The following is a 24380-nucleotide window of genomic DNA, read 5'->3' on the forward strand; positions in this document are numbered from 1 at the left end:
AAGGTTAATAACAAAGGCTCTGAATTAGCCCTGAGCGAAAAAATGCTAACGCACTTAGCACAGAACTCACGTTAACATACCCTTATTACTTATCGGATCTGCACAAACAAGGTATCAGCTAGCAAGCTGAGAAATATTAGTATCATCACTGAGCGATCAAAACTCACGGTAGGGGAAGCTCACACAACGTAGCTTTATGGAGCAAACACGGGAGATATGTCTTACCTTTTGCTGTTTCTGATCAAAAGTTGTGTTCAATGGCATTAAAACGACAAAAACGCTGCTGAAGGTTAATCCAATGTGTCTGTGTCACTTTGAAATGATTACTGAGAAGAATCCATCTTTATATTTGTCAACAACAGAGTTTTCATATTAGCTGCTACGAGAGTGTATGACAGCTTCCGGTTTTGGGAATTCTGGCTACGCATCACTCATTCACCAATGGGTAATGTTTAGATGGATTTTAGGAACTTCCCTCTCAATTCTATTGGCTCTAACGGTTAAAAAGGGGTGTCAATCATCAAAATCAACCGAGGGGGCCCAGAGATATTGAAAATCCACCCAAATGACCCCAGAAGTGTTTTTTTTTGTTTTGCTAAACCTCTCTAAAAAGGTCAAATGTCACTTGTTTTGCATTAATCTTGATACAGGGTACTTATTATATGTTATACTTTGGATTCCTAAAGCTTTTAGTCTACTATCCCATCATTCAAGGGTGGTTTTCACTATAAGTAATGTTTTTCTTTTTTGGACGGACACTATCAATAACATTTTTTTTACTATGTTCAATCTGAATTTACTTTAAAATAAAATAAATATATATTGATTCAGACTTTTCTTCATCCAACTCACAGGTTTATCATTGTTTTGAGAAACAGTCCACTGTCCATACAAAGACCCAGATGCCTCAACAGGCCATATCCAAAACTGTATTTCAAAGTTTTCGAGCAAGGAACACCAATATGTTTGCATTGTCGGGCAAATGCATCTTTGATTGTAAACTGTCGGGAAGGTGGGGGCTCTCCATCTCCAGCTGCCGTGTTTGCTCCCAGCTAGGAAAACGGAATGGGGTGGTTGTGTTTCAGGTGCAGTTTAAGGTTGGTTATATTGCTAGCTTTTGTTGCTACCTTTTTAAAACAAATGCGACATATCGGCTCATTCAAGTCTGTAGGTTCGCCTCGTTGATTTGGCTTGAATCCAAAATATTGTGGTATATATGTGGTATTAGGTTTTTCAACCAATTCCATTTAACTTCAAATTCCCCTCGGGTAAGTCATACGTTGTCTCCTGCTTGTCTCTATATTATTAATTTGGCTGCTACACTGCTGCACACGGAGTGTCCTGACCTGGCTGTGTGTGAGCCCCGCCCCTAACAGTGCGCCTTGCCGGCAGCCACAGCGCGCAACTCATAATGTCAAACTGGCTGCTTAGGTACTTGTACAGTACTGTTCAAATACAGATTATTTCAGTTAATCAAAATGCTGCACGTTAATGTTTATTTTATTATATTTTGTATTTATTTGAGTGAATATTCACAGTTTAATAATAATTAAAACCCCAAAACTAATAGTTTATGTTTTGTGAGTAGTAGTACAGTAAAGTTCAAATACAGATTATTTCAGTTCATCGAAATGCTACACCTTAATGTTTATTTTATTATATTTTGTATTTATTTGAGTGAATACATTATTCACAGTTTAATAATAATACAAAAAAAAAAAATATATATATGTTATGTTTTGTGATAATTTTTTCTGCTGTACCGAAAACGTACCGAACCCGAACCATGACCTAAAAACCGAGGTACGTACCGAAATGTTTGTGAACCGTTACACCCCTACTACACAGTAAATACAACAGCACAGTTTGTGCAGAATATCAGTATGAGAAAACGACACCCTCTGTCCTAAGACCTAAGACATCTTACAAGGAAAAACTTCCGGAGAAAAACCCACAGTTTAAAGGGAAAAATGGGAGAGACCTCAGGGAGAGCAACAGAGGAGGGATCCCTCTCCCAGGACGGCAGACGTGCAATAGATGTCGTGTGTAAATCGAAAAGATAATACATTTTACAGCATAGGTAGACCGAATTTTTGGAAATGCATTTGTCTATAATAAGAAGATGAATCCACGAGGATGTCAACAATCCTGTGGGAGTCATCAGGGAAGCAGCATGACGAGACCCAGGCAGGACCGCAGAGACAGGCCCAGCCACGACCCGAAGTCCACAACTTAATCAAGAACTCAGGATAGAGGATCCAGGGCACAGGACCACGCCAAGAGGATCAGCCTCGACTCCGGATCCCGGTGTAGCTATAGACACAAAAGAAAAAGAAAATTTGGGGGAGGCTCGGTTAATCGGAACATGCAAATACACAGACAGGCACACGCAGGGAGCAAGGTCCCCGCTGGGGCCTTAGTGGGAATTGGTGAGAGATAAGGAGGTACGCTGTGACTACGGCATAACACTCCCCGGCCTTGGATAAGGACCCCTCTGCAAAACCTATTTCCCTCCAATGAAACCTCGTGAGGTTATGGAGGGAAAAGGTTTTGGATAAAGAAAAAATAGAAAGAGTAGTAATAACCTTAGTTTTAAATATAAGATCCAAGTTTTTAGGATTTAAGTGAAAGAGCAAGAACCAAAATGTAGGTGAAGAGGCACAGCGTATATGCGTCAAAACACTCATTAGGTTATTTTATCAACTATAAGCTTTATCAAAAGGAAGGTCTTACGCGTACTCTTAAAACGGATAGGCTGTCGGCTGCCTGAACACAAACTGGAAGCTGATTCCACAAAAGTAGAGCTTGATAAGAAAAGGCTAGAAGGCCAGAGAGAAGAAGTGAGTTTTAAGTGTTGATTTAAAAAACCCTAATGTCTGGGCCGACCTCACATGGAGGGGCAGAGTATTCCAGAGCCTGGGGCCAGCTGCTGCGAAGGCTCGGTGACCTTGGGTTTTGAGTTGGTCTTGGGCACTATCAGCAAAAGCTGGTCAGCAGACCTTAAGGCTCTTTAGGGCTTTGAAAACAAATAAAAGGAGTTTAAAATCAATTTGAACCGAACTGGAAGCCAGTTGAGGCCGGAATTGGGGGTGATGTGGTCATGCTTTTTATGGCCAGTGAGAAGACGTGCAGCTGCATTCTGCACTAGCTGCAGGCGTCTAATTGAGGCCTGGTCCATACCCATATACAGAGCGTTGCAGTAATCCAGTCTCGACGTAACAAAGGCGTAATAACCCTTTCTTGGTCTTTAAAGATAAAAACGACTTGGTCTTAGGCAATAGTCGTATTTTGAAAAAGCAGGTCTTGACTACGGTGCTAACCTGCTTATCAAATGTAAAAGCGCTATTGAAGGTCACTCCAAGGCAGTGTTAATTTTGGCAGCTGTTTTTGATTTAGTCTTAGTCTTTAGACGAAAAGGGTTATTAGTTTTAGTCATTCCTATCCTTCGTAGTTTTAGTCGACGAAAACTCAAAACGTGTTAGTTGACGAAAACTCAAAACGTTTTAGTCAACTTTTAGTCGATGAACTCTCTGAACGCTCCGTCCCCGGCAGATCTCTGTGTCCGCTGCAGCATGTATGTTAGGCCCCGCCCCCCGCACATAGAGAGACACAGGGAGATCGCTCTTCTGGAGTGAAGAGAGCGGAAATAATGATATTGCAAGTTAGAAACGTAAGACGCATTTTGACAGACAAGATGGACACTTGGGGGAAAATATGATGCATTTTGAATGTCCGATAGTCCACCATTAACACCTTAGTCTCGTCTCGTCAACGAAAACTAAATATACATTTCATCATAGTTTTCGTTAACAAGAATCTATGTTTAGCTCATCATCGTCTCGTCTTAGTCATGTAAAAAAGGTCGCTGACGAACATTTTTCGTCATAGTTTTCGTTGACGAAATTAACACTGCTCCAAGGTTCAAGACAGAGGGGAGGATGTTTTTATTGAGGGAGCCCAGAATATCAACCGGGGAGGCTGGAGGTCGGGGTCCAAAAAAGATGACCTTGGTCTTGCTCTCGTTGAGGTTGAGGAAGTTTTGGCTCAGCCAGGATTTGATCTCTGTTAAGCAGTCCATCAACTGCTGTAGTGAGTTGACATTTTGATTGAGAGGCAGATAGATCTGTACATCATCGGCGTAACAATGGAAGGGGATATTGTGTTTTGTGAGAATTGAACCTAGGGGCAGTATGTACAGTAGAAAAAGGATGGGGCCCAGGACCGAGCCTTGGGGAACCCCACAGGTAAGAGGGGCTTTAGCAGAGGAGAAGACGCCTAGCTGCACTGAGAAGCTACGGTCTGTCAGGTAGGACCTGAACCATGAGGGCAGAGCCTGTGATGCCTGCGGATTGATCGAGCCGCGACAACAGGATGCTATGGTCCACAGTGTCAAAGGCAGCTGTCAGTTCTAGCAGCACCAAGACAGCTGGGCTAACTGAGTTGGCGGCTAGGAGCAGATCATTAAATACTCTTAAAAGTGCTGTTTCAGTGTTGTGCATGGGTTTGAAGCCAGACTGAAAATGTTTGTGGATGCCATGCGTGATTAAGAACGACTGTAGCTGGATATAGACTACTCGCTCCAGGGCTTTAGATAAAAAAGGTAGCTGGGAGATGGGCCTAAAACTTAAAGCATTTAAGTCGGACACAGCCAGAATGGACCCCTCAAAGTCTTATTATACTATATATGTGGCCAGAATTTAGCATCTACAGTGGGAGTGATTGTGAGCAAATGCTGAGACATAACATCCGAGCACTTCGGTGTGCCGTTTCCCCTTAAAATAGTCCCTGGCATTTGATAGCTTGTGCAGGGAGAAACTAAAAGGCATTTCACGCAGCACTTTCTGCCAATATTGAACTTTGGACTTTGAAACCAATTTCCCAAGCACATGTACAGTAGCAGAAAGAGACTACGGCCATGTTAGCCTTCTGAAATGTTCTTACTCCGTGTCCTGCGGGTGGTTGGCAATAACCCTGGCGTTGTTTGAGGAGCCGATAGCAGGAAGATGTATGTTGTGTCCCCTTGCTTCTAGACAGTTGTGTACCCAGCCTTTATCGCTGACAAACATAAGGCTCAACACGCTCTTATCGGGCCTGCCACTAGCAGCCAGCTGCCCCTGCAATGCAGTGTTTCACAAATAGATGTGGGAGACACATTTCAATCGAGCCTGACCTTTTTATTGGCTCTTACATAATCTCCTTGTTTTTTTTCTCTTTTCTCATCTGTTTTTGTTGTCCAAATCCCTGACCCTGTTGCTCTCTGTATGAAGGGGTATGTTCATATTTTCTCTGCATAAGGTTGAATAAATTACTTGCCCTGCAGCCATGATTTAGTCTCATTTTTTATATGGGGTTGTGTCGATGTCTAATCAACAGCTCTCTTTAATCATGAGAAAGTGCAGTCATTTTCTCTGTTAAATAAAAAAACACAATGAAAAAAGGGCAAAAGAAAAGCTGTTAGGCCCAGAGTCCAAGTTGGTTGTACAAAAACTCGGAGAGGATTTTCACTACAGAAAAAAGAAGCTGTGTTGCTAGTTAGCCTTGCTAGCTAAACTCATTTGCTTCAACCAGCAGATTGCAAGCAAGACTCGATGGGAACTTCGCATGCATCTTGAGTAGTTATAAAATAGACAAACCGCATGAACTGGTATATTCACAGCTATAACATAATTGCCCTCGCTGTCTCTTATCTCTCTTGACTGTACTAAAGCTTTACACATGTTTCACAAAAAGGATACATCAAAATGCAGATGAATCACAACAATTATGTCAACTGATAATGTTATGTAGGTTTGATTCAGACAACACTTAGAAATGTAAAAGTAATTTGTTTATATATTTTATTATTAAACTGTATTGTGGGTAATTAAACCTTTTCTGATTTCTTTTGAACGTGAATACTTATTGTCTTTCTGCTCTTCCAAGTGCTTGCTTTGCAGTGATGCCAGCTCTGATTTGTTGTAGCTGAGTGAAATGTACCTGCTTGGTTAACTTAACAGCATTTTCTTATACTAGGTTATGGACATATTCTAAAGAGAAATTAATAGATGGTGATAGGGATGTCCCGATCACCTTTTTTTGTTCCCGATCCGATTCCGATCATTTGACTTTGACAATCTGCCGATAACGATTTTTCCCGATCCGATCTTTATACAATGCATTAAGAGAAAAAAAGGTAACAGATAACGGCTGGTCATCCAACGCGATGAATTCAGCTATCTTGGCTGTTCTTTTTTTGGCCTTTTCACTGTTCTGGGGCAGTTTCTCTTTCCTTTTTAAAAGTCTCTGAAAGTGTCGGTTATTTCAGTGCCGTTACCTGAGTGGCCGCTGTGTACTCGTCGTGTTGTTGTTTGTGTTTGTTTCTCAGGTGGCGTATTAGATTGGTCGTGTTGAACGTAGCTCTGTTCTTTCCACCATGCGGAACCTCCGCCTTGCACACATTGCATCTGGCTGTTACACTGCCTTCGCTTTCAATTTTATAATACTTCCAAACTCCTGACATTTTCTCTGTCCCGACTCCCGAGTCACCAGCTGAACGTAGCCTCTCGCTACTGCGCCCTGCCCACTCTGTTGCCAGATTTGAGAGAAATAAGCAACCAGGTCTATGAAAACAAGCCCAAAAGAAGCAACACATACATGATGTTGTGTAATTTTAAACCAAAACTAAGGCCTCAGTATGACTTTAAGACGTGAACATGGTCCTTTTTTGTTTTGTAACATTAAAAAAAAAAAAAAAAAAGAATTATATATATATATATTAGGGCCGGGACTTTAACGCGTTAATTAAGATTAATTAATTAAACAAAAATTAACGCGTTAAAAATATTAACGCATTTTAATCGCACTTATTTTTGCACTGCGGAACGTTTCTCACTGGATGAGTTTCAGGGGTAACGATTATACTGGAGCACCAACTAACGTTCATGACTTCAGACAACAACAAACCACAGTGAAAAATTGTCAAACATGAACGAAGAAGCTGATGAGACCGCTTTGGTTGGCCCCGTGAATGGGACATTTTGTTTTAAAAAAACGGACGGATGGAAGAGTCAATAAGAGCACGGTTGTTTGCAAATTATGCAAAAAGGAATTCGCATATCACCGCAGCACATCAAGCCTCAAGTATCACCTCAATGCAAAACATATAGCAGCTAGCGTGGAAGCTAGCGTGGAAGCTAGCGTGGACGTTAGCCCAACTCTTGAGTACAAGGACCCACACCCAATTCGCGTTGATCAAACCGTGGCCTATGCAACAGAGAGATTTTATTTTTCATCAGGATATTGGAAGAATAGGAGGGATTGAGGTCAATCACTGGCACTTTCTTATTTTATTTTAAATGGTACACTTTATGTTGAACTATTTATTACGTTGTTGGTGCAACTGGCACTTTATGTTGAACTGTTTATTGTTTTGGCCAAGGTTATTGAGAGAGTTGGACTGAAATTGATTAGATTTTTTAAATCAACTGTTGGTAAATCAACAAAGTCTGTTATGGCCTCTGAAGCAACAGAGAGATGTTTTTATAATAATTCTAATTTCCTATGTTCTGAATGTACTTGAAAGTATTGTGTTTTACTTAAAAAACAAAGTATTATAGTTTACAGAAGGTCTACCTACCTATAAGCTACCTGAATCTCTGAAATGTACTATATTCCTAAATATGCTATTGCTACACTTTTTATAGCAAAAATTGCACTTTTCTATTGGTCTTGGTTAAGTACCACCTTGAAAAAAATAAACAATGTTTTGTTGCTTAAGCTTATGTATTCAGTCATTATTCAATGCAGGGCTCGACATCAAGGACTGCCCGATGGCCCGGGGCCATCTAGTATTTAGCTCGGGCCATGAAGCCTCCCCTGCTGGTTGCCCGATCGGGCAATCTATTATACCAGTATCATGCAGCTCGCGGATCCAGTAATGAATGACCCGACAGTAAAACTAAACATATCTATAACTAGTTTGAGAGGTAATTAAAATAGCTACGTGTGATATTCTAACCTGAAGTGTGTGTTTTGTTCCGCTCACCGCTGCATGTGATCATGCAGAGCTGCGTGTCGACTCGTCAGCAGCAGCTGATCTCTCTCTCCCGTCAGATTAGACTTCACTCGCGTTTATGTCCATATCGATCAGATCCAGCTAGTTTTAGCTAATGATATGACTACCTGCTTATTAAAAGACACTGTGACCTAAACAATAAGTGTCGCTATGCAACTGGGTGAGGCCACAAAGTATAGCGCAGCATTATGCATTTGTTTTCATGCCCACCGGAACCCCGAGGCATTAGCAACAGATCAACGCACAATCAACCCATACAGCAAATCTCTTTCTCCACATTAAGTGTTACACATTAGAATTGACTACTCTTGTCTGTCACATACTCTTCTTGTCTGTCACATAAGTGGCGCAACTGAAGCGGTATTGCGCTAAAGGGAAATTATTTTGACCGGACATTTTGACCAAAGAGATTTAGATTTGCTTACTAACGGGAACTCTGACGTCGCCATTGTGTGTGCTTCGCGGATGCACTCGGCTGCTCGGTCAGCTTCTGGATGAGGAGGCATTCCTTCGACCAACTTACAGTAGATAACATTACAAACATTTTTAACAGGGGCCATAATAGCGTAAATAATGTTTGTTTTGGCAGTTATAAATGAATTTAATGTGTTCTACTTTTTTACATCTGGGAAAGCATTTGCCTTCAACAGATGGAAAGTGTCTTGACCAACAACTTAAGTATTTATTATAGCTATGCAGGGCATGCAAGCGAGCAAACACAAACAAGTGAAATGAAAAATACAATTGAAATTGTAATATTTTGGTGGTTCATCTTATAATTCAGTCTATAGAATGCACCAGACAGCATTTAAGACCTGCAAAAATCTAAATGTTCTAGGGGGAGGCCCCCCTAACCCTTCGTGCGTCATTTCGTCCGCGCGCATTTTTCAGGGTAATCTCTATTGGGCTCAGGGCCATCTGTAAATTAGCTTAGATGGCCCACAGGGCCATCTAAGCTAATGTCATGCACTGCAATGGTATACTAAAATCCATGTGAAAAAAATTGCTTCTCACTGTTCTCAGGTCAAATATTTATATGTGATTAAAAATGCGATTAATTTTGATTAATTAATTACAAAGACTCTAATTAATTAGATTGATTTTTTTTAATCGAGTCCCGGCCCTAATATATAAATAACATTTAAAAAAAAAAGAATTCCCGATCCAGGATTTTTTTCTTCTCCCGATTCCGATCTTTTGAAAATCACTTGGTCGGCTCCGTTCCCCGATCACGTCATCGGATCGGGACATCTCTAGCTGGTGAGCAGCTGACCTGTCATGGCTCAATAAACTACAGTTGCTAAAATAACCTTTGTTGCATGGCACTGACTCCTGTGAAAGGTCATGCCCAATAACATGTCTTTAGCTAGGTGGTTTAGCCAGCAAGTCCAAGTTATTTTAACGGCAGGCTACCGACTAAAGGCAACACTGTTTACATGGTTTTCGTCAAACTCCACGTTGTGACAAAAAAACTTTGAATATCCTTTCAATGCTACTGGTTGCCTTTACATACAGCACAACACAATTCCCCAGAATAATTAAGACAAACAAGTAATAACCATTATGTTTGGGCCATGCCCCTCCCGCGGGGGCCTCCGTTTTTTTTTCACGAAACTGTCTCAGGGCTTCTTAACAATTAAAAACCTATTAATGTGAGAGATTTCCTATTAGCTGCTACAATAGCTACCAGAGTATATGACAGCTTCCGGTTCCGGGGCATTCTGGCTACGTATCACTCTATTCACCAATGGGTAATGTTTAGATGGATTTTAGGAACTTCCCATCGATTCTATTGGCTCTAACGGTTAAAAAGAGATGTCAATCATCAAAATCGACCAATGGGTTCCAGAGATATGGAAAATCCACCCAAATGACCCCAGAAGTGTTTTCTTTTCTAAATCTCTCTAAAAAGGTCAAATTTCACTTGTTTTGCATCAATTTTGATATACGTACTTATTATATGTTATAGTTTGGATTCCTAAAGCTTTTAGTCTACTATCCCATTATTCAAGGATGGTTTTCACTATAAGTAATAGTTACTCACAGTGGGTGCTGTGCAATAGCTGCCCACTGCTCCTAGTACTAGACTCCTGGTACTAGGATGGGTTAAAAGCAGAGAACACATTTCACTTTCTGTGCTGTGTGCTCTGCATGTGTGACCATTTAAAGAAGGTTTCATCCCTCCCAATATTATTATTATTTTATTTTTGACGGACACTATAATTTACATTCTTTTACTATGTTCAATCTGAATTTACTTTAAAATAAAAAAATGAAATATTGAATCTGACTTTTCTACATCCAACTCACAGGTTTATCATTGCTTTGAGAAAAAGATGATTAATTTACCCCTTTTTAGAAGTGAAGTTATAGTAATTTGTTCTGGGAATGTCATTTTTGAGCCTGAGGCCTGAAAAACAGACTCGGGGCTCAACAGGTTAATGGATTGTAATCAACCACTGGTCAGGGTTCTCTTAACATTGGAAGGGAGCCACTCGTGGGCGAATCAAACTGTAAACAAAAGGCTTTTCCCTGGACTCCTGCTCACACAGGTTAATATACTACAAAGGTCACAGTGCCTAGTAATGTTAGTTGTAGAATTACCTCCTTGTTTGGGAACAGCCTGAAGCTGTAGTATGGGTGGGAGGCTCCAGTGATTGTCAAATCAGTAAACCAACTTTACTTGTCAATGAATGATGATTTTGGTTAAGTATTTAAACAAATGAATTTAACACTTGGTTTGTGCTGGATGAACTCCTTTTTTAGTGATACCAAAAAAGGGATCAAGTGATATTCACAACTTTGGCTGATAGAAAACCCCAAAAAAGAAAGGTTCCAAGCAAGTTCAGTTGAGTAGAGCCGCTGGTACCACACAGTAGAAATGCATGTGAAGCTTCCTTCAAATTATTTGCGGTTTCATATTTTCTAACCGCGAAAGGCTCAGAGACTTGCGGTGAAAACTTTGAATGGGTTTTCTTTCTATGGTTACATCCCCTGCTTGCCTATGCCGCTTCATCAAGCTGTACAATTTCATCTGAAGGTCATTGGCAATAATAGGAATCATTTAAACTTTGATCACAGCATTCAGTGGCAATTTCGATTCAGGAAAACAGCGGCACAAACAGCAAGGTTTGTTTTTCTTCTGCTGACCAGGTGAAGGCAGCTATTTGGCACTAGAAATTTGCTGATAAATTGTTTCAGGGTGGCAAACAGCCTCTGTTTTTGTTGAACTGACATGGACAAGACTAGTTTGTGATTAAGTTCAAGCAGTCAGACATTGAGAAGTCCCTCCAGACCTTAACCTTCCTTTAAGATCTTTCTGGGACAGTTTCCTATGCCTTGGCTTTGTTCTGAGGAACACCCAGTTTTCCCACAGTCACGTGATGTCTGAGTGAAAAGAGTCTTTGTGGGGTTACTTATGTGCTTCTTAGAGAACGTGACCCCGACTTTGGAGACGATGAGAAAGTAATGCTGCTGTCACAATCATCTTTGTACACAGTGTCAATCAAGCTGTACACTTTCAGTGGCCCCCATCACTGACCCCTCCCCTGTGTTTATTTAACTTCATCATACAGTTCTGCAGCTTCTTAGATTCTTAAAATTACGTACTCTCCTGATGTTGGCCTAGCTCAGCGTTTCTCAAAGTGTGGGGTGCAGAGATGTGATAGGTGGTTCGTGAATGGGCACGACCCACACTAATACATTTTTTGGACCTCATGCCGGAATCGAACCTGGGTCCTCGCGGGCAGTAGTGGACTGTTACAGCCGGAGACTCGCAACGGCGGTGGACTTTTTTTTTTTTTTTTGCACTTTTATTTTCTCTATTTCTGAACTGTTATTTGTTTTAGATTTATTGGAGCAATGAGGGACAGGTGGGGCTTGAAAAGGCCCACCTGTTCGAAGTGGGGAATGACAGAAAAAGTTTGAGAACCACTGTACTAGCTTGACTGGAAGGGTCCTTCATTGTTGTACATTCTTTTGATCCTGGTAGCTTGAAAGTTTGTCAAAATAACTGGTGGAATAAAAAGGATAGTACACAAAGCTGTATGCCTGCCCCTTGAAGTTTCAAAGCAAGTTGGTTAGCATTAGCTGGATTAAAGCCTTATTGTGGAAACGGCAAAGCCCCACTTGAGTTGCCAGTTTAACATGCAAATAAGTGGTTGAGCTTGGCAGCTCCCTTTTTTTATTTCAGCAGAGTTCAGGCAAGTCGCCATCATCAGATCTCATTTTCTCAAAGGATATTTTTCGATAAACCTTCCAGACCTTGTTGGGCCCTGTGTCCATACAGCTTATTTGTCTGGCAGAAAGGCACTGGCCGGGCGTTTCATGACATTGTTTTTTCACTAGGAACACCAATGAAGATTCTTTCCCTCAGACTTTGTATAAAGGAACTTCTGCACTCTGTTTGACAATGGTAGAGCGAGGAGGAAAATCCACGTATTGCTAAAAGTACAACACCAAGTATTTCTCCTGGCTGATTTGCTTGAATAAACACACCCCTTCAAGTTTTATCCTGATAGTTTCCGTCTGACAGACAGGGCCTAAATAAAGCTTCTCCTGCAATTTCTACAACCAGTGATTTTCTGAAAAGTTGGGATTTTCAAATCAAAGTTCTCAGAGAGCCGCAAAAAAACAGACGCCATGCGCTCTGCTCTCCCTGCATGGGAAACGATTGAAAAAATACGCTGGTTGTCTTAAAAACATGATATGGTTCCTAAGGCCCTTAAACAGGGAGAGGTGTGGTAGCAAATGCGTCTATACAGTAGGTCTGAGGTTCATTTTTTTCATGTGTAAAGATGCTGTAAATATCGGTTGTGTTCACATTGCATGCAAACAAATATTCCTTCTACGTCTAATTAAGTTAAATTGTTATAAATACAGACTTTTGTTACTGTTTGTTTACATTTAAAAGGACGTTTTCATGACAAACAGCACTGGGATTCTCTGTAAGCAGGACACCATTTTGTGCCGGCTTATCTTCCCGAGTGTTCCGTTAAACAGTGTTGGGGCAACAACCAGCTGGAGCTTAAGGTTTCACACAGAGGATATCATGTCTGCTCTGTTGTATTAGGTGCTGTCATGTTGCAGGGCTGGGTTACAGGAACAGGATTATGTGAATCTAAGGCAGCGCTGGGTCTCCTTCTCCACTGTCCTGCTCCTGTGGAGACATCTGTCCACTGTTCTACTCAAACCTTAGTCCCCTCATTTTTCATAGCTGCCTTAGTTTCATCATCAACTCATGTGGATTTATATTTTATTAAAAGGTAGGCTATTTCAAATCAAATAAGTCCAGACAATAGACTAATGCATAGTGCAAAAAATATATAATTTTAAAATTGGGATTATTTTCACTGAACATCATAACCAGAGGGATTTACATTTGTCGGACTTTAACATATTGCCTTTGTCAATACCGGCTAAAGGAAACCCTGCCATGTGAGTCTGTTCATGATCTCAATCATAATATGATAGACACTACATTTTTCCAAATAAAACAACATTCTACTGGGGACCCACTCAATCTCCACGACCACAGAGTGCATACATTAGCCTTTTCCAGCTATGTGCAAGAATAATGTGCTTAATTCATTACACATGGTGTCAGACAGCTTGGAGTATGGTGAAGGCTCACATACATCAGGGTGTAGGGTAGTCGTTACGTGATGCGCTCTCATCAGGACCGCGGACAGAAGTGTGAATAGAGGGTTAATGTTTCCATCAGACTCAGATTCACCACGTGCACCCGCCCTGGCCCTGGCCGGCTATGTCACCTGAGCGCCTCAACCGTAAGGCTCCTCTCCTGAATCGTCATGTTTTATTCAGCGCCAGGGGAGTATTGGAAAATCGCCCATTGCAGTCAGGCAGGCAGCAACCTGAGCAAATAATCCAAGTCTTTCACAGAAGATCCCCCTCTCTATTCCCCTGTGGCCCCAGTAACAGAACACACCTACAACTGAATATGATGACAGAAAGCCACAGATTTGACATCCATTATTCAACTGTGGGTGCAGGAGGGTTAATATATACATGGCGTACAATGGGGATTCTGTGAGCCAACTACTGAATAAGTGCAGGAAGGGTTGGCCACCAATACAAGTTTGTTTTAAAGTGACTAGAAAGTACACCAACATATCTCCCAAAAGCATTTAGATTATAATGGGTTTAGAGGACATGTTAACATTTATTGCCACCATTATTTCTTATTTATCAGTGAGCCGTAGAGGTTAAAGAAATGAAAAAATGATGCATAAAGCTTAACTTCTGGATTCAAACCATGTCAGAAACTGGGGGAATATTCAGGGTCACTGGCTTGTCAGTTAACCTACCAGACCATTTCCGTACCTAAATTCCTTTTAAGGGTAATTGGACTTTCTGTGTTCTTTGAATAGGTTAAGAGCTCTATTTCATACCACAGTTGGACATTTCTTAGCTGCATATCCTACTCCCTAGTGAGAGTGAACATGCAACAGGTTTTCTTCCATTCCAGGCATACCAGTTGTTAAAGACAAGAAATGGAACAGTAAAGGTATGTTTTATCAGGTTAGACAAATGCAGCCATTAATGTTAACTCTGTTTCCTCCATCTCAACCTGCATTAGGCCCAATTTTAAACCAACCATGCATTATGTTAAGGTGGAAACTTGTGTAAATGTACAGTTTTATCTACTATATTTGTTTACCCAAAGAGTCCTGCACTCATTGTTTTGTTGATTTTCTTAACATGAATGTCCAAATGTAAATGATAACCAAAATACATAATCACAGCCTGAGAGAAAAAACGACTATTGCTATTATAGTTTGTTTTTTCTCGTTGTATATATGCCATTGTTTTATGGGAAATGAGTGCAGACTAACCATTGTGTCATTCAGTGTTAATGCGAAAATATTACACACATATAGTCAGGCTGTATATGGGTTGAACAACCAATGGATCTCCTGGCAACAAGTTAGATCCAGGCCTTATTAAATGAATAAATCTTGACATTTTGGATTTCAGTTGGTCATTTTTATTTACTTTCAACTAATTATATTACTTTTCTTACTTTTTTTTATAGACACAGTTTGGGTGCTTAACTGCGGTAGTAATAACCTGGTTTTGCTGATTTTCCTAAATCAATTATTCAGGACTAACCTATGACTATTTCTTTCATCAGTATCTAGCAGCTAAAATAAGAATGTCACTGGTCTGGGTTCTTTAACTCTGCCTCATGCAGGGACACACAGGGGAAGTGAACCCTCCAGCCAGTCGCATGCTGCTTATTAATAATGGAAAAGCAATATACTGTCACAGCCGGAGATGTACTGTGGTAAGGTCAGAGAACCTGGAGATCACATTACCTCCCCAGATGTTGGACAGACATGGAGGGAAGGAGGCTTGGGAGTGTATTTTTTTTCAAATGAGTCCAATTAATTGGGATATATTCAGGCCAAACATAACAATGTCTCCTTCCCTGTAATAAGGTAAGATGGTACTTTATTGATCCCAATTTGGCATAGGTTTGATGAGGTGGACTCTTTGTGTCTTTCACCCCTTTGTTAAATGGACCAACAGTTTGGTGAGAAGGAGCTATACTGTGTGTGGGAGGAGTGGGAAGAGGATGTATAGAGTGGTGCACTGATCACGTATTTCTTTCTCCGGAGTTAGCATTGCAAGGTCTCAGCATCAACACTGCTAAGCTAAAAGGGGCTAATGTTGGGCGTAACGACCTTGTCAGTCTCATTTAGTCACTCGTTAGTAAAGCTATTTAATACACATAGACACATTTACCAGTGGGGTATTTATTCACATCATGTTTTATGTCGTCCATAAAAAAAACCTTAACTTCTTATAAGCTTGTGTTAACCACAGACCTTATTTTAGGCATCTAACTAAAACCCAGGCTCATTCCTGCACCATTTCTATTGGGATGTATGTGAAAAGGATGGGGTATGTTAAAATATAACTTGGCTTTTGTCTGGCTATTACACACAATGAATACTATGCCTGCAACCAAGCCCTCCTGTACTTTTACTGCATATCCTAGCTGTGCTCTGTCTGAATATTGTTAGCACTTGTTGCACAGTGATGCCTTGATGAATTAAGGTTTGAGTAGCAGTGTGATAAGTCCTAAAGGCAATGTCATTACAATTCAGCTCCAACTAGAGCAAGTGAGATATTCAGGGAAAAGAATGTGACATTTCGTACAAAGCTACTGAAAATGCCTGATTTCGAATGGTCCAAATGAATTCTTTTTGATGAGAAGTGTTATGACATTGTGATCTAAAGTATAATCCCCTAGACATGCTTTGCTATGTTTCAAGAGGATGGATGTTCTGTTTGTTGAGTGAGTGTGGGTGTGCATTGAACAGTTCCTGTTTGATAAGGAGTCAGCATTTTACAGCATGTTTGTCTAAGGCTTTATGTATTGATCTTGCCTGATTTCATGCAGTCATGGGGCCTCAGTTATATGACCAGAGTCTGGAGTTATATGAGACTTTGATCACTTCCACTATCATTGTTCCCTAAATGGTGAACAATGGCGTATACTTTCCTCAATAAGATATTTTCTCAATATCCTGAGAACTCATATTTGAAGTGACTATGGGATGCTGACTGGGTTTTCTGACCTTGCTCCATTTTAGAATAAAAGATACAAATGTTAAAATACACATTTTAATCTAAACAATAATTACGAGTAGGAACTGGAAATAGAAATATATGATAAATACCAATTAAATAGAATTAACCGTTTTTATTAACATACGAATATAAAGTACATTTCGAAAACTATAATATATAACAATATAGAGTGTCAGGGTTTCCCACACATAGACTATACTTGGTCAGGTATATTAACGGCCGCCCAAGTATATTTCGCGACCCATTTAGTTTTTTTTTTTTTTATTCGTCGGCGACAATGACACTATCTGCGATCGATTAACTTGTGGACAATGATCCCTCGCTCTACGCCTCCTGCACCCAGTCCCGGACTGGCCATCGGGAGGACCGGGGGGTTTCCCGATGGTCTGGCCTGTTAAGTGGTCTGCCTCACACAGGGTGACTGCCTGTCTACATGATGTGGCCTGCCGACATGGCCACTGTCATACAGATCATAAATCAAAGCCCTTGATTGGTCTCTGTGTGTCATTCAAGCTCGGGATAACCTCAGCTCAGGTGAGGTAAAGGACTGAGTGTTTAGATAGTTAACTTAGTCTAAGTTCTCAGTGGCTCTCAAACGGTGTGGTCACCATTTATGTAAACACATATTTCCATTTGAGGGTGTCAGTGCTTTTTCATATTGGATATGTTATTGGTTATGGCCCTGATTTTATGATTATTGAAATGTATACAGTTCTGTTTCATATAGGTGTTTCCATAGATCTAGTCTCTTTATTTTCCCCTCAAAATGCACCAGATTGATGCATTTATCTCCAACATTTAAAAAAGAAAATCTTACCGGGGGAGCATGCCCCCGGACCCCCCTAGAGAATTTGAGGTCCGCCCCCACTTAAAATCACATTGATAGGATCCTAAATACATTCTGCCACATTCTGCCATCATGTGAAGGGTCTGCTAACAAGCGACCAACAGAAAGGTTCATGTTAATGTTGTTGCACTTCACCTCAACCCCCCCCGCAACCACCAGCCTCCCAAGTATATTTCAAATCTGTGGTAAACACTGAAGGTATTGCAATATATGAATTAAGCGATCCCCACCGCTAGTACTAAATAACAACGAAGAATATGTGACCCGCTCTATCGAAATCAGTCGGAAGTTGCAACGGCTCATTTGAAAATAAACGTGGATTTGTGTAAAGAAATAGTTTTTCGGGGTTCGGGTGTTTTGTTTGATTTTAAATAAACAAAGTCTAGGCTTCCAGAATATGAAACTTTTATTTCCAAAATCACACGATAAATACAGTTCCGCAGCGCTGCTTCCCCTCCCTCCGCTGACATTATGAATGTAAGGCGTATAGTAATCATAGATAACACGGCCGGGTCCGTTACAGTTTGTTTTCATCTGATTTCAATTAAACAAAGTCTTGGCTTTCAGAATATTAAACTTGTTTCGGCAAATTCAGATGATAAATACAACTTTGAAGCTTGTAAATGCATAATTACAAGCGGAGAACGGAGTAACTTGACGTCACAGCAGGCATAACAACAGCCGGTGTTTCTCGTGAGGGTTTTCCCCGGGAAACAAATAAAATACAAACAAATGCAAAATGACACACACACACACACACACACACACACACACACACACACACACACACACACACACACACACACACACACACACACACTCACAAGATTCCCCTTTTTCTCAAAATGATGACTCTGTGACAGTCATTATATAATGTGACATATTTTACTTAATATTTGGAGAACAAAAACAATCCTGATATCATTAGAAAGCTAGGAATCTCCTCTTTCCAACAGTGTACACGACGAGAAAATGTGTCTTCGGGTCAATGCGACTGATTTCGATGGAGCAGGTCACATATGTAACGGCCCACCATGAGACATTTAGAAAATGTTCTAGTTTAATAGTTAATTTGCTTTTTATTATTATTTATTTTCCAAAATCTTGTTCCTGTGGGTGACATTGCAGAGAAACCTGCTCCCTGTTACTGGAACACTGACAATACGGTCACATGTTTCACATGTTTGACTTTATGCCTGTGTGTTGTGCCAGTTGGCAGGAGCTGTGCCTTGGTTGTCTTTGACTAGCGCTCAATAACACCACTTTGATTTAGAAGTATCCAACCTGGCCACGTCTCCTCTCAAAGTCACATTATCAACTGGAACACAACTGCTCTGTTATTATAAGTTATTTGTTAATACTTAAAGGAAAAAATATGCAAAATGGGTTTAATGCTACCAATTTGTTTTATCTCTTGTCCTAATCCCACCTGTTTTCAGGAGCTGCTGGGTGTGCTTCGCCACAGACGAGGACGACCGCACAGCAGAGTGGGTGCGCCCGTGTCGCTGCCGCGGCTCCACCAAGTGGGTCCACCAGTCCTGTCTGCAGCGATGGGTGGACGAGAAGCAGCGGGGGAACAGCACCGCACGTGTGGCCTGCCCACAATGCAACGCTGAATACCTCATAGTCTTTCCCAAACTGGGTATGTTGCATCTCACACAGACTACAACTGAGACTAGATTTACTGATCAGTGAGCACGGTTTAATTGCCACACATTTCAAAGCAAGGTGTCGGAGCTCCTCTTGTCTTCTTTTGAAACGTTGTATAGAGCCTTTTGGGGATTTACAGGGAGCTGTGTAAAGTCTGATCCATTGCTTGAAGCTAGAGGCCTGAGGCTACTTTAGCTGCTACTAGCATAAGCAGTAGTTGATAAAGTGTTATAATCAGGGGTGCACATAAGTGGTACGCAGGTACGCATGCGCGGCAACAATCTGAAATGCGTACCGTCACTTGTGTCACAAAGCGCATTTGCGTACCGATGTATATGTGAAGCTTTTCCAGAAGGCGGTTAGATCATCGGACGACGGAGTTGGTCTCCGTGTGCACAGACAGGGCTGCTGTTAACGTCGGCCTGTACAGCAGCACTGCGCTAAAACAGCTGATCACAACGTTCACACGCTCTGTGGTCACGAAGCTCTGCACTCTACTACTAACCCCCCCCCCCCGTTGACATTCGCGATACAGAGGGCTTCATCATACTCCACTAGCACCCCAACCCGCTGACATTCGCGATACAGAGGGCTTCATGGGAACTTTGAGGGGAGCTGGAAGTTGGAGTACCAAACACTGACTCCAGGTACTCATCTGAGTACCTCACTGAGAAAGTTGTGTGCACCCCTGGTTATAATAATATATTATAGTATATAATAAAAGTACTTAGTGCAGAAAAAAGCTCTAACTTTTAACAAAAACAAATGTAAACAAATATTTCATATTTGAAAAAGATCATGTTTCAAAGGTTATTCATATTTTGGTTTCAAAAGTCTAAATCTATAAAATAACACGCAGTAAAAAAACACAGTGAATTAAAAGTGCAATATGGCCCAGAAAAAAATACTCAAGTAATGCACACGTGCCTAAAGATTTACTTAAAGGGGACCTATCATGCTATATTTGAATAATACATTGTAGGGCCATACCTATATAAGGTATATTTATAAGTTTTATTTGTCAAAATACCAAACAGATCCTGCATTTTAGCCATGCCTCATTTTGCCTCACTCCAGCTCTGTCTTTGCATGAGCTGGAGCTGACCCCCCCCCCCCCCCCCCTCCCTGCAAAGGAGGGGGCGAGGCACAAGCGTTATGTTATTATGCTGTTGCCATGCTGTTGTTATGCTGTTGCCATGCCACGGCAACCTCTCATTCCCCTGATAGTTGGAGAGTTGACCATACAGGCGGAGTGCACCTCTGTGACATCATAGAGGTGCAAATCAGAATCCACATGTATCAAATCCTTTGCAGCCCCGTTTTTAGAGATTGTGGTATGGAGGAAAAGAGAGAAGGTTGTATTTTCCGACACTTGGTGAGTTCCCTGGAACACCGGGGACACATATTCATGTATAAAAGACGTACAAACGTTTTTTTTTGCATTTTTAGGTCCCCTTTAAGTATGGTACTTGTGTAATGTACTTTACACCACTGAAATATGGGAGTGCAACACTAAATTAGCTTAGTGAACAACAAACGACACACTTTTGCCTGTCTGCTGGTTTGAAATAATAATAACTCTAAAATGAATCAGTTGTACTGAAAAACATTGAATCACTAATTGTCCACCTGTTAACCTTAAAGCCTGACTATAGAGCACATTTCCATGTAAACAGACGGCTCCAGCTCCTCTTTGAGGGCTGTTAAAAACTGTACTCAGAGAGCTATTCTGTTTGTCCTGCCTGGGTGCATGTTTATTTACTCTGCAGCCAGCATATGTTCTGAGGTGATCTGGGTAAATATTTCCTTTCAGTCTAACGAGAAACAGAAGGGCCCTCACCCAGGTCCTGACTGACTGACTGACCAGTAGCAGTTTAAAGAAAGACGCTGCCTCAATTATCCTGACACAAGAGAGTGACTATGGCTTCAAATGTTCCCAAACACAAGCTTTGACTCATTGAGTGAATATACAGACCTCGGCTTATTTGCCCTTTTTGTTGTATTTTGCAGTGGCAGGAAATATTCCAGGGACAGCAGCAAGAATAATTGAATATCTTTGTTGAAGTTTTACAGCCAAATGCCAAAACTTGGACATATATGTGGTTATATATAGCTATATATAGTTGTCACTAATGGCGCATTTCCACTACAGGGCCTCGCTCGGCCTCGCTCGGTATGGCTAGGCCTTGTTAGGACTGGCTCACTTTATGCTGCGTTTCCATTACAGTTTAGTAGCTGGGGCAGTAACTATAGTAACGCAGTGTAGGCGGAGCCGTGACGTCATCTTCAATGCGAACCACAGAAAACCAACATTAGCTGTTAGCACTCAAGCTCACAGCTCCTCATATCTGTTCCGAAACTAGACAAAAGTTAAACGAGAACAAACCACAGACTGTCTGTGTCATGGCGAATACAGTCGCTGCTTTATTTATGTCTGTAGGCCGTTGTTGTGAGTGTGGACAGTCGGAGCATATACTGCGCTAGCTTAGCAGATCTCCATTCAGAAAACACGCATTTTAAAGGTTTTTCGCCTGCCGTCTGTCTGCAGACTTGTCAAAGCATTAATTCATGGTCTTTACTAACCGGTATCAGTATGTTGTTACTTCGGCATCATTTTGAAACGTATGTTAAAATTAAATCACGGTCAAATATGTTCATTTTGTTGTAGTTGTAGCCCCCTTGCCGGCGATTCTCTCTCTCTAGTTTAGCATACTCAGCCCGACTCAGCCTGGTTGTTGGCCCGCTAAGAACCTCGATTTTATGGGGCCAGAAAAACTGTGAAATAGTACCCGCTAGCCGGTACTACGCCAAGTGGAAACGCAACCAAAAGCGGGCCGGGCCGTGCGCTCCGCGCTGTAGTGGAAATGCGCCATAAGTTACCCGATCAGCCAATGAGCCGCTGTCAGTTCAACCTCAAGTTGCAATCTGAGACGGTAGCTTGCCCCAAGACAATGCATGTCTGCAGGAGGCCTGGCTTTGGATTGTAAACAGGTTCATGTATATTTATGGTGACCAATGCTGTGCTGTCAATCAGTTTGGTTCTATAGGCAGAGAGTTCTGCTCATCTTTTCAAAAAATGTATCCTCCTCAATAAATAACCAAGTGTTTGTCTGTATCTTTCCTCTGAGAGCTGATTATTGGCTGCTTACTGGGTATTTGTGAGGGGCCTTTCCTTTTTCTATTCAAGGTCATAGTAATGTCTCAAATGTCCCCATCAGAGTTTAATTTGTGCTGTATTCAAGAGGACATATTCTGCTCATTTTCATGAGATATCAGTATGTAGTGTCTCCACTGGGACATGTCTCCTTGCTTTCATGTTCAACAAGCTCTTTATTTTTCTCATACTGCCTGCACCTCTTTTCACCCTCTGTCTGAAACAGGAGCCCAGTCTGCGCTGATTGGTTAGCTCTGTTGTGATTATTCAACCTCTTAGAGATGTCTTGCCCCCTAGCGTACAAAGTGTTGGAGCACTAGCCAATAGAAGAGCGAGTGTTACACAGTGATGTCATTATGTTAGTAATGTGAGTAAATGTAGTCCAATGGAGGCGTTTCAGGCAGGGTGGGAAGTAGTGTGTGGGAGAGAAACTCCCTCTGGTGGGAACTTTGGGATTTTAGCCTTTGGAAACCATTTACATGCACACAAACCTATATAACACACTACAGGAAAAACATAATAGAGCCCCTTTAAACTCTTTTGAAGTCATAATTTTTAGACATGTTCTGCCACATCATCATGTCGTTATTCTGAGCCTGCTCTTTTTTCTAACAGCCAAAGAAGAGTGGTGGCTTAGAAGGTCAAATGTTTACACTCATCAGCGCCAGACTCCCACTCCTTAGTTTGTGTTTCTTTGTAATGTGTTCAAACCCTCAAGAGGTTTGGCCAAAAGCAGCACAATGTCATAATGGATGGGTCGGTGGTTTATTTTGAAAGGGAGCTTCCTCTTTACTGTGGCTGAATGTCTGAGTGATGGCAGCCTGAGGGAACGATGCAGCAGACTGCCACCACCACCGCTCACTTATATAGGGCGTTATATAGGCAACCAGAGGCTTGTGTTACCTTTGGTTTAGCCACATCTAACTGGCTGTCTCAGTTGAGAGGTGTGTCTCTTAACGTTTGCTTCCTCAGAAAATCATATATCTTGTGCAAATACAAATGTGTAATAAGGCATAAAGTTAGAGTGCAGATGAGCTTTGGAGATGAGATGTATTTATGAATAATCGTGTTATACCACTAGAAAGCATTGGAAATTGTGAAACGAGCAAATTTGTATTTGTAGAAGGGGCGACCCTGTTGCTGTGGTTGATGTGTTAACTATGACTACAGTGAATGGTTGGAAATAAAATTAAAAAAGATGTAAAGATAAATGAAATAATGATAATAAAACCACTCAACTGTTGAGTCTCTGTTAACAAAAATTACATATGTTTTGATATCATTTGACTTCCCCCAAAATGTTCCCACACGGTAATTCATTAAAAAAAATGTATCGATGTGTCTTACCATTAATCCAAAAGTGACATTATAGAGTGGTGCAGGAATGAGGTCTGAGAATAAATGTTTTTAGAACATGTTTTGACATAAAACACGGATCAGGACAGGAAGTTGAGCAACATTGAGTTATAAGGACAGAGCCTGTTCAGTTTCCTGAAGTCTCATCCACCTGGAGAGTGTTTTTCCCCAGTCCCCTTCAAAAGTGTTTGACGCAAGGGAGCAGAGAGAGGGTGGATGTGTCTGGGAGAGAGAATAAGGTCACGGAAGGAGAGCTGAAGGAGCAGCTTATTAAAGGCTGGAGGAGAAGAGTGGAGTGCAGAAAAATCTGTGAAATTGCGGCTGTCCTCGAGTGTTTCCTTGTGACTGAAACATTACATCGTTAGAAGTCTGTGATAGTGATAATCCTACATAATATGGAACAGGATGTGCCTCAGACCTCATCACCACATGCAAAAGTGGCATGCTGATTTGCAAGATGTCAGCTTCATTTGCATAGTACTTGGTCTGAGGACATCTGATTACTTGGTGTTACCATATTATCACACTTTTGGTAGAGCTTTTTTAATTAAATGTCCTTTACTGTGCTTTAATTGTTTGCAAATATGACTAGAAAAATCCCTAATTTAAATCTTACTTGTGCCACCTGAAAATGTCTAGTCTCTCTAGCTGCAGAATACCTTGGACATTAGTGGTCTTCAAATTTAGCAGGAGGAGTATAG

The 24380-nt window shown here is 41.2% G+C and overlaps 1 protein-coding gene across 1 annotated transcript in view; it reads left to right on the forward strand.

The window, feature by feature from the left end:
* The window catches only part of marchf5 (membrane-associated ring finger (C3HC4) 5), a 44627-nt gene that overhangs the window by 2142 nt on the left and 18105 nt on the right, over window positions 1–24380 (forward strand). Inside the window, exon 2 of the mRNA XM_079691022.1 lies at window positions 18959–19161. Coding sequence (XP_079547148.1) covers window positions 18959–19161 — 203 coding nt within the window. The remainder of the gene's footprint in view (window positions 1–18958; window positions 19162–24380) is intronic.

Source organism: Notothenia rossii (genome assembly GCF_949606895.1).
Source record: "Notothenia rossii genome assembly, chromosome: 6".
NCBI classification, from domain to species: Eukaryota; Metazoa; Chordata; class Actinopteri; order Perciformes; family Nototheniidae; genus Notothenia; species Notothenia rossii.